The 12,189-nt window shown below is 39.5% G+C and overlaps 1 protein-coding gene across 3 annotated transcripts in view; it reads left to right on the top strand.

The window, feature by feature from the left end:
• The window catches only part of LOC124276701 (polycystin-1-like), a 159,965-nt gene that overhangs the window by 39,851 nt on the left and 107,925 nt on the right, over nt 1-12,189 (top strand). For all 3 annotated transcript variants that reach the window (XM_046712348.1, XM_046712347.1, XM_046712346.1), the window contains exon 5: nt 3,735-3,878. In XM_046712348.1, the coding sequence (XP_046568304.1) occupies nt 3,735-3,878 (144 nt within the window). The remainder of the gene's footprint in view (nt 1-3,734; nt 3,879-12,189) is intronic.

Genomic DNA, 12,189 nt, shown 5'->3' with positions numbered 1-12,189 from the left:
ACAGAGTATTTTCTGTTGCAGAATTTAAGCAATATGTTGTTGTTCAATCAACTTCTTAACAGGTGTACAGGCAGAAGTGATGATGAAGCTTGGTTTTAAGTTGACGACGGTCGCATTAGAAGGATATTTCATCCTATAGGAAACCCACATAAGCATAGGATATTATTAGGTCAAATACGGTATTGATGAGAACTACTGGGTTGGCACAGTTAGTACATGCTTGATATAGGTACTGGAATGGCACATTGAAATAATTTAAATGATACTCCTTTTCAAGTTTTGCAAGGTTTTCTAGGGCTGGATAATTGATTGAAAATGTTTGTATTTCCTGCTTTTGTTATGTAACACAGGGATTTATGGGACGCGAATTCCTGCATCCTATATGCATAAAAATAATTGACAACAGACGCAACGAAATTGATTAGCATGTCCACAGGGACGCAGAAAAAGTCCAAACGTTTTTTTTGTAAAAACTTAGATGAAGTAACGATAAGTTATCACTGAGTGTGATACTAGCCGGGTTATGGTTATTTGCATTTTTATTCTTGTGATAACCATGATACACAATACAATAACAGTAAATGGCAACATAGCATTCATGATAATATTTAAGTATCTGGGACCCCCATTTGTAGTCCAGGACCCCTGAAAATTAAGAGTATGAGTCCCAAGAACACTCAAATACAGGACTCAAGGTAAATCTCTGGTAACATTTCCCATTCATATATATACATGTATATGTGTATATTTCTGTGTTCTTTATTTTTAAGTTCTTTCAGGTCATATTTGTAGTAGTTCATTAAAACCTTGAAGATTTGCACATACATGGTGCTTAAATAGTTTTTTAACATGAAGATCAGTTGTTAAGCAGGGACATAGAATAATCAGATCATAAATTTGTATAAAAATTTACATTGCTCTTGCATTAAACTTGCAGTAAATTCTTTGGAAGGCCTTGTGTTTTGTATTAGTTGGTTTTCAAACATTTCGCTCAAATTCTTTAGAAGAATCAATACTGTCACTAATGAATAAAAAACATGTAAGTCACACAATCACATATGTATTATTGTAAAATAATACCCCAAAAATCATTGAATGCATCATTTTCGATGGAATAAAAAATTATTGTATTTAATATTAATATTTAATATTTTCATTTTACTTATTTGTAAAAATGGCATTTGATAAAATAGAATTAAACATTTTCAGAATAATATGACCTGAGGATACCTTTTGTACTGGTGTTTAAAAGAGTGTTGGTTGCAAAATGCATGTTTGGGCAATAAATTATACAGAGAGATAATATTGTTTGTGGTAATTGTTAATTTGTTTAGAACTTCGGTTTGATTTAAACATATTTTATTCACAAATGTGAAAGGGATTGGGGGACAAGTAATCCAACTTAAAATACCCGCTCCCTAATATTTACATACTTCGGTATTACAATTTAGTCCTCAGTTTAACTAAACAGTGAGTGAGTTTAGTTTTACACCGCACTAATCGAGTCTTGACCAGATAATCCAATGATCAACAGCATGGGCATCGATCTACACAATTGGGATACAATGACATTTGTCAACCAAGTCAGTGAGTCTGACCACCCAATCCTGTTAGTCAGCCTCTTATGACAAGCATAAGTTACTGAAGATCAATTCTTACCCGGATGTTCAAGGGTCTATCTTAACAGAGACAAATTTAAGTTTTCACAATTCACAGTGTATCATTTATGACTTTGCCACGCTCACTGTCACACATTTCTATTTAAGAATATATCAATAATTCCAGAGTGTATTGGAACCTGAAATATATCTTAATATGATAAAGGATGAAAATATAGAAAAACTGATATAATTTAGATCAGGTTTGGTACGGTTAATGATGAATGAAGTCAGAAGACATTGATTTGTTTCTACAAATATGTCACTCTGTAATCCCAGAATAGAAGATGAGTATTATTGTGTTAATATGTGCCTGCTTTGATGATGTATCATGTCTCAAAGACCCATTCTGACATAATCCTAACATGATTACCACAGGGAGACTTCTGTTATCCAGTCTGAGAAATAGGTCTGTATTCATCATGGATGTGACAAAGGCAAGCTTTAGTATATAGTTTAACCTCTTAATGCTGTTATGGAGGCGGTGGGGTAGCCTAGTGGTTAAAGCGTTTTGCTCATCATGTTGAAGACCCAGGTTTGATTCCCCACATGGGTACAATGTGTGTAGCCCATTTCTGGTATCCCCTGCCAGGATATTGCTGGAATGTTACTGAAAACAGCGTAAAAACCATACTCACTCACTCACTACCCGTGAAGATCCGGGTTAGAACTGATCTTCAGTAACCCATGCCTGTTGTAAGAGGTGACTAACGGGATTGGGTGGTCAGGCTCGCTGATTTGGTTGACACATGTCACCCAATTGCGCAGATCGATGTTCATGCTTTTGATTACTGGATTGTCTGGTCCAGACTGCTGCCTGGAACAAAACTAAACTCACTCACTCACTCACTTAATGATTATGATAACATTATGATTGTTTGTATCTAACTGAATATAAATTGGATTGGCCTCATTTTAATTTTAATTTTACAATAAAAATGAAATTAAACTTTATTTTAATTTTAATTTTACAGTAAAAATTACACTTTAATAATACTCTTACTGACATGTAAACAAATATTTTAAAGATATTGCAACTTGAAAGCTGTACCCTGCTGATTACTATGTAGCATTATCCAAACCACTTAGACATGGAGGCATTCAGGAAATGTCATACGATAACAACCACTTTTGTTCAATTTGCAACTATCGTGTTTCTCGTTAAATCAACCCAACTGGAGACGGCTTGAAGAGTTAATAGAGAAACTGTTGTGTATGAGATATAAAATTGTTACAAAGACATCCGTACAGAATAACCGTTGGACTGAGATGAAACACGAAGCGGTGAGACATGACGTGGACGGAGCAGCAGGTAGGGAAGAGTTGGGCCCATCTACATCTGTCAACGATCGTACCAGTAGTGAACTTGATGACAGAGAAATGTGACTGAAATTGATTGTCAAATAACGAGCGTGTAGTCCCCTTAGTGTGATGGATTGCAAGGCCTCCCCAAGGGGGAACGGCAGGCCAAACTCCGCTCACTGATGAGTTGGGTGGGTGTGATCGACCTGTGATAATCTTAATAATAATAATAATTATAAGTAATTTAATGATTGGGTATATTCCACACACTTTTAGGGAATAGTTAGAAGTGTCACAGACAAACTTAGTTATAGTCGTGCTATTATTTATTTATTCATATTTTTACAGTTCTTGTTTCATTGAGGCAATGTAGTTTCTCTTTTTTTATCTTTAAGTTTGTTGTCATTGATTTAAAGAATAAGTTATTGAATGTGTTAGTTTGAACATTATGTTGTATCAGCATTGTTTCAGATGTATTGTGATGAGATATTCTTGTTCGTCCAAGTAAGCTTATAATATGATCTGTAAAAAGTAAGCAAAGGTTCACTTCAGGGCTGGACACATAAACCAACATTATGTTTTCTACTAACATCAGTGATCTTTCACCTGTCTTTAAATGCTTGGCGCTGAATCATTGTTTTCTCCAGGAGCTGCTAATTGCCTGGTCACACTACCAAAGCGACAAGTGTGCCTGAACCCAAATGTTACTCTTTCCCATTGTTCCTGGCAATTTAGCTGTTTTTTTAAAGCTGCACATATTGTATGTATTTTCAGAATCTGACGAAGAATGGCTTAAAAGCTACATGCTTGTTTGGAGAGTGGATGGCGAACAGTTTAGCGCCAATGTCACAGGATATGGACGCAAGGTTTCCTATCGAAAAGTGTTCACCTTTACAAGAGCTGGCACCATCCATGTTGGTAAGCTGGGGACGCTCGTGGGGCTCCAAACTGCGGGGCTTACATTGGAGTATATCAAAACCACTCTTCTCCCAACGCTTCAGATTCAATTACACAGAATGCAGTATTACTTTTGGTTGTATATCTCACTGTCAGAAGATAGAGAACATTTTTTCAGATTCATCACATATCATATTTGCGGTGAATAGCTTTACGAACACCTTTTCCCCCAAAACATATTTGTCATGTATTTCATGTCCAGCGAATCAATACAATTGTCACACTGCCAAACATATTAGTTTACATGGTTGTAGCATCCTTGATGGAGATTAACGCCTTGTTGACAAACTGATGCTGTTCATGGAAACTGCCCCATACACTGCCACAGAGACTGCTACAGGGAACACACACTACCACGGACACTTGCCACAGAGACTACTGCTGCAGGGAACACACACTGCCACAGACAATGCCACAGAGACTGCTACAGGGAACACACACTGCCACAGACGATGCCACAGAGACTACTACTGCAGGGAACACACACTGCCACAGACGATGCCACAGAGACTGCTACAGGGAACACACACTGCCACAGACGATGCCACAGAGACTGATACAGGGAACACACACTACCACAGATGATGCCACAGAGACTACTACTGCAGGGAACACACACTGCCACAGACGATGCCACAGAGACTGATACAGGGAACACACACTGCCACAGACAATGCCACAGAGACTGATACAGGGAACACACACTGCCACAGACGATGCCACAGAGACTACTACTGCAGGGAACACACACTGCCACAGACAATGCCACAGAGACTGCTGCAGGGAACACACACTGCCACAGATGATGCCACAGAGACTGCTACAGGGAACACACACTGCCACAGACGATGCCACAGAGACTACTGCTGCAGGGAACACACACTGCCACAGACGATGCCACAGAGACTGATACAGGGAACACACACTGCCACAGACAATGCCACAGAGACTGCTGCAGGGAACACACACTGCCACAGATGATGCCACAGAGACTGCTACAGGGAACACACACTGCCACAGACGATGCCACAGAGACTACTGCTGCAGGGAACACACACTGCCACAGACGATGCCACAGAGACTGATACAGGGAACACACACTGCCACAGACAATGCCACAGAGACTGCTACAGGGAACACACACTGCCACAGACGATGCCACAGAGACTGCTACAGGGAACACACACTGCCACAGACAATGCCACAGAGACTGATACAGGAACACACACTGCCACAGACGATGCCACAGAGACTACTACTGCAGGGAACACACACTGCCACAGACGATGCCACAGAGACTGATACAGGGAACACACACTGCCACAGACGATGCCACAGAGACTGATACAGGGAACACACACTGCCACAGATGATGCCACAGAGACTACTACTGCAGGGAACACACACTGCCACAGACGATGCCACAGAGACTGATACAGGGAACACACACTGCCACAGACAATGCCACAGAGACTGATACAGGGAACACACACTGCCACAGACGATGCCACAGAGACTACTACTGCAGGGAACACACACTGCCACAGACGATGCCACAGAGACTGATACAGGGAACACACACTGCCACAGACGATGCCACAGAGACTGATACAGGGAACACACACTGCCACAGACAATGCCACAGAGACTGATACAGGGAACACACACTGCCACAGATGATGCCACAGAGACTACTACTGCAGGGAACACACACTGCCACAGACGATGCCACAGAGACTGATACAGGGAACACACACTGCCACAGACGATGCCACAGAGACTGATACAGGGAACACACACTGCCACAGACGATGCCACAGAGACTGATACAGGGAACACACACTGCCATAGACACTGCCACAGAGACTGATACAGGGAACACACACTGCCACAGAGACTGCTGCAGGGAACACACACTGCCACAGACGATGCCACAGAGACTGCTACAGGGAACACACACTGCCATAGACACTGCCACAGAGACTGATACAGGGAACACACACTGCCACAGAGACTGCTGCAGGGAACACACACTGCCACAGAGACTGCTGCAGGGAACACACACTGCCACAGAGACTGCTGCAGGGAACACACACTGCCACAGAGACTGCTGCAGGGAACACGCACTGCCATGGACACTTGCCACAGACACAAACCAGATACATTAAACGGCATTGTTAGGGACATACATAAAACTCTCAAAATCTTATTTTATGTCATACGATTGGTTCCCTGTTTTGCTCTGGTAAACTTTAATAAGTATGAGCTTTATCAAGTTGTATAAAATGTGTTTAGAAGCAGGGACAGGTTCCTATATATTTACCTAATCTGTGTGGTTGGATTTTTGCATGAATAAATTTTCAGTTTTGTAATAGTTTGAAATATTTACCACAAAAGACAAAAGGTAATATTCCAGATAAAACTCGTCCTCGTCAGATTCAGTCAGTTTTCAATGAATCATCATTTAATCATATATCAAACTGGATAACGGATAGTACTTCTTGTTCCAAATATCTTTTTATTAATCCAACAATGTACCAAACCTGGCACCATTTTAAGAACCAGTAATGTATATGGCTGGAAGCGTGAGGCCACCCCCTCTTGGAGAGCCTGTTACCATGTGGCGGCCACTTGCAGGAATCCATTGTGTTGCATGTATTTACACCGTGGTGCTCGGTGCAGGGGGAAGGCACACCCTCCGGCTCATATTGTTTCATTAACTTTATTTTTTTCAGGTGGTATTTATCCCCGAAGGTGTAGGATATGGCCGGTCCTTTTATAGGCAAACAATTGGTGCACCTCTTGTAATGTCAAAAACATGAACCACACTGTGTGCCCAACATGAAAAGAACGACTGGCGGTTGTTTCTATTGCCATGGTGGCTCTTATGACCCTTATTTGATTCTGTGGTCCGATTCTCGCCACTTGTGTTTTATATGAGTGTTGTAAATTAGCATGTTGTCGACATATTGTTCTACATAAACAAAGAGACTTTTCAACGAGTTGGCGGTTCTGTTCAGTGTACCTCGCCTGTGCTGACAAATTGTTTGGACAGACGTATTGACTGGTGTTCCTCCAGAATAGGATCATGGTTAAAGACATGACCCGCAGACCTTCAGCTTGGTACTATGTTAAAGGTACTTATAGTAAACCTTGATTTCACGAGGCGTTATTACAGGCTGTTATTCAGATCAGGGTTGCAGAGAATATTGGGAACAATTCCTAAATAGAATTTAAATTTCAACACAATAAATTTGTATTTAGTGTTTTGATAAAGTTGACTTTTATTTTACTTACAGAGAAACTGATTTTCAACATTTTTTAATTGAGGTTTTAGTGCTCTCTTAAACTTCCATGAAGTTTTTCAATGATATGGTTTTTATGGAAAATAATTCTGACATCATCTGCATCCAGCATGCATAAATTTAAACCCCCTTGTGAAATCAGTGCTGATACATCCCATTTCCTCTTGCCATAACTCTCATATTCTGCACTCCCCTTCATTCTGGACAAATACTATTTTGAAGGGCAGAATATGTATGAACAGTACCAATGTTTGTTGGAAGAGACATTTGTAAATCTGATCTCACTGGTTGCTCCCAAATCAGGGTCAGTCAATGATGAATCAGACAACCACAACAGGATTTGGATAGCAGGGTTTTATGTGACGCGTAAATGTGCGTCCAGTACAAACAAGTGTTGAGAATGGACACAGAAAAACAATTCACTGGACGCAAAATATTATTCATTGTACCCACAACACATCTATGACTTTGCTAAGTGTTTGGTTGTTTCTGTCAGAGCAGTGCATCATTTCATCCATCAGTCCACATGATCAATGATTCATGCCTGGCTCTAAAGAAATGATCAAAACATACACTTTGCTACACTGTTACTTCACAGGACCCTTGTATTGTCATTAGGACCCTTGAAACTAATAATTGGGAGTCCCGGGACCCCATGTTTGTGAGTCGAGGTAAAACCCAGGGTATATAGATGAGAGAGACAATTATTAGTGTTTCACAAAAATCTCTACAACGAATGATATAGAGAAAATATATCTGTATTTACCAAGTGTGTTACTTGATTAAACTGTAACGTGGATATTTCATGAATCGTATCAAAATGTTGTGTATAACCTAATTTACAATGTTTAAGTTCAACACATTGCTCAATGCATTGTCCGTGAATACACAAGTGATTTCAATTTTGGGGATATTTGAATTCAAATCTCAACAATTCAACCAATCAAATATCGTTCATGGATGCGAAAAACGTCAGCGTCTATAAACATAAGAAGTTGGGTGATTGTGTGGAGAATGGGTATCGGAATGCCAGGAACAATAAACCGAAATACATTGCAGGTGCCATCAAGCTCCACTGGCGGCGGAAGTCCGACGTCAGTTTCAGACATTTGTCGAACATATGAATTCTCTGATATGAACAATAGCAGCAACTGCTGATGCAGTCCCTAGAATCAGTTGACCTTTAGATGGAGTGTGATAGGTTGTGAGGATTTGAAAATCATGAAGACAAACTATGGAGAATCACGACTTGAACATTTAAAAAGTTCTGTTACTATTTGTGAAATGTTGTTCAGGCGAAATCTGTTATGGAAGTCCAGGAAGAACGCGAAAGACTTTGCTTAAAGGTTAAGAAAACCTCCAAAACTTGAAGGTTTTCATAAAAGATTTGTCAGGAAAGCGTCATTTCAAGCCTGTTTTTGTTACTGCAGTAAAACACTGGGAGGCTTACAAGCAGTTACATGTGTTGGCCAGGGTTGCGGGTAGCTGTAATATTGCTGACATTAATGTATAGGCCAGGGTTGTGAGTAGTTGTAATATTGCTGACATTAATGTACAGGTCAGGGTAGTTGTAATATTGCTGACATTAATGTATAGGCCAGGGTAGTGGGTAGTTGTAATATTGCTGACATTAATGTATAGGCCAGGGTAGTGGGTAGTTGTAATATTGCTGACATTAATGTATAGGCCAGGGTTGTGGGTAGTTGTAATATTGCTGACATTAATGTATAGGCCAGGGTTGTGAGTAGTTGTAATATTGCTGACATTAATGTATAGGCCAGGGTAGTTGTAATATTGCTGACATTAATGTATAGGCAAGGGTTGTGAGTAGTTGTAATATTGCTGACATTAATGTACAGGTCAGGGTAGTTGTAATATTACTGACATTAATGTACAGGCCAGGGTTGGGAGTAGTTGTAATATTGCTGACATTAATGTACAGGCCAGACATTAATGTACAGGCCAGGGTTGGGAGTAGTTGTAATATTGCTGACATTAATGTATAGGCCAGGGTTGTGAGTAGTTGTAATATTGCTGACATTAATGTACAGGTCAGGGTAGTTGTAATATTGCTGACACTAATGTACAGGCCAGGGTCCGGGAGTAGTTGTAATATTGCTGACATTAATCTTCAGGTCAGGGTAGTTGTAATATTGCTGACATTAATGTACAGGCCAGGGTTGGGAGTAGTTGTAATATTGCTGACATTAATGTACAGGCCAGGGTAGTGGGTAGTTGTAATATTGCTGACATTAATGTATAGGCCAGGGTTGGGAGTAGTTGTAATATTGCTGACATTAATGTACAGGCCAGAGTAGTGGGTAGTTGTAATATTGCTGACATTAATGTATAGGCCAGGGTAGTGGGTAGTTGTAATATTGCTGACATTAATGTATAGGCCAGGGTAGTGGGTAGTTGTAATATTGCTGACATTAATGTATAGGCCAGGGTAGTGGGTAGTTGTAATATTGCTGACATTAATGTATAGGCCAGGGTAGTGGGTAGTTGTAATATTGCTAACATTAATGTACAGGCCAGGGTTGTGGGTAGTTGTAATATTGCTGACATTAATGTACAGGCCAGGGTAGTTGTAATATTGCTGACATTAATGTACAGGCCAGGGTTGTGGATAGTTGTAATATTGCTGACATTAATGTAAAGGCGACTTTTTCTTTCTTTCTTTTTCATAATTTTCATGTCAGGGGAATTTGTATACCACTTAATAAAATGCCTTGCCTTTATATAAAAACATATTTCGCAGACCTGAATGGATGATTTTCGAACACGAACATATTTAGTGTGTTTTGCCGTTATAGGTGTGTCATACTTAGTTTAACGATCTCCAATGGAATAAAGCATCTAGTCTGAAATATACTTGACTCTCAGCTGGTAGAAACGATTGTAACATTTTATAATTGCACTAATTTTTACCGTGTATTTGGGGTGTGAAAGGTTTGGGTTCCAGACATATAGATTCGGATCCTCTGATGTATTATAATGACGAATTTTTTAATACTAATTTTAGTTGTAAACCATCCGATTTATATTTTGCTCCCTTATGCTTGGTTAGAATTCAATTCTAATGTCTCAAAGCACTTAGGCTGTCTTTTGATGATTCAGGCACGTTATGTATTGTTACTCACGTTTTGCCCGCCACACCCTCAACTATAACTGGACCTAGTTTTTAAAATACCTCCTAGTTTACAGCAAAACTTTCCTTTCCAAATAAACTGCTTCCTCGTTTTGGAGAATGAGTCAGTTTTGTCAAACAGTGATTCACAACCTGGCCGCAATGAACTGTGTCTTAATCCTGGAGCATTAATATATTGCGTGTTGACAAACCCATATAAGTAGTTGTTAGTCAAGCAGTAGTCTGTCTCTGTGGTGCAAAACCTGGATACTCACTGCCAGATGATAAGAAACAGCATGTTTGATCAACCCATGGCTACATTAATGTCACCAAATGATGTTTCGACACTTATCAAGCACTGATACTTTTCTCTACTCTAGTGCATAATGTCAATAAACAATATAATTGATTGAACTGAAAAATGCTGTTAGATATTGAAAAAATATCCAATGGTTAGTCATCATTAAAAATAAGAATGCTTCTAATGAAGTATTTTCTTTTAGGAAACATGGTTTTGAAAATTCAAATTTAAGTCTTTATTTACATTTCTAGAAAAGCAGCAATAGTAATAATGATAATAATAAAAGGACCCCCCTAACTTTCTCAGCTGCATTTTAATCTGTAAACGGTAATAATACACCTAACAATAACACAACTTACATTTCATAATAATTTTTTTCCTCAGTGTCACAATCCTACCATTTGCCATTAACATTCATAGTGGTATGTATTTTGATTTTTAATGTTGACCTTTTTGACAGAATCTTGATAAAACCAACCGTAGCATGGGTGACAAAGTGCACTCATGTCAGCTGTATTATTCATAGGGTAAGATCAGTTCATGATTTCTTCAAATACAAGAACATCTATCAAACTTTGAACCTTTGTCTGCCCTCAACAATCTTCAAAGAAGACGTTTTAATGTGTTTTATTTTTCCAACCCCAGTAGGAATCGTGTTATGCAATCTTATGGAAAACACGGAAGGTTAACATACATAGAGAACAAGTAATTTGTTGTGTGATGCCTTGGTCGTAAAGCTGTGATATTGATGACAAGAATTTCACTACCTATCTTCACCTCCTTGAGAAGATCATCCTCTCAACGGAGATCACAGGTTGCAATTTCCCTACAAAGGTAAATTATCCATCACGTTGAGTTATGTGAGATATTGTGATAGGCAACAAAGGCTGTTTGTTAGCCCATTTCCCTCTCCCTCCCCTTAGACAAGACTATTTGTTCAACCCTTCAGAAAGTATCGGGTACATAGTGGCCTGTTTTCTTTTGAAAGCAGCATCCTGTAGCGACCAGTTTCATGTTGAAGGTGCAGAAATAATATATAGAAGGCACACAAACATGAAATGTAATACCTAGAGGATGGGAGATGTCACTTTCAACACACATTCTACCGAGGAGGCCATCCACAGACCTGTCTTTGTGGACATGACTGAATAATAACTGACCTTGCTGGAAAACTCGACAGGGAAGTCGTAATGTTTTGGTACTGTCTTCAGTCTGACTTTCAAGTTGATAAAGGGTTATTTTTGAGAGGTGGCCACCACAGGTTGAATATTACCAGAATTTGTTCAGAATGAAGGGGAGTGCAGAATATCAGGGTTTGGGCAAAAGTATGTGTACTTGATGATGGGCAATATTTTATCTTGAAGGCTTCTTTTATAACATACCTGGATGTGGATTGATTACTGGAATTGCTAGTCAAATCCCATCATTGTACAGTACCAGGATTTGTTGGCGCTATAGTTGTCTTGTATTTAGATCTTGGTATATTTGTCCCACCACATCAGGTACTTTTTGGGTATTTGTAGTGTTACAGTTATG

Source organism: Haliotis rubra, unplaced genomic scaffold (genome assembly GCF_003918875.1).
Source record: "Haliotis rubra isolate DU_JTF1 unplaced genomic scaffold, ASM391887v1 Scf211, whole genome shotgun sequence".
Taxonomy (NCBI): Eukaryota; Metazoa; Mollusca; class Gastropoda; order Lepetellida; family Haliotidae; genus Haliotis; species Haliotis rubra.
The sequence above is the reverse complement of the archived record's forward strand: the minus strand, read 5'-3'. Positions and strand labels throughout refer to the sequence as shown.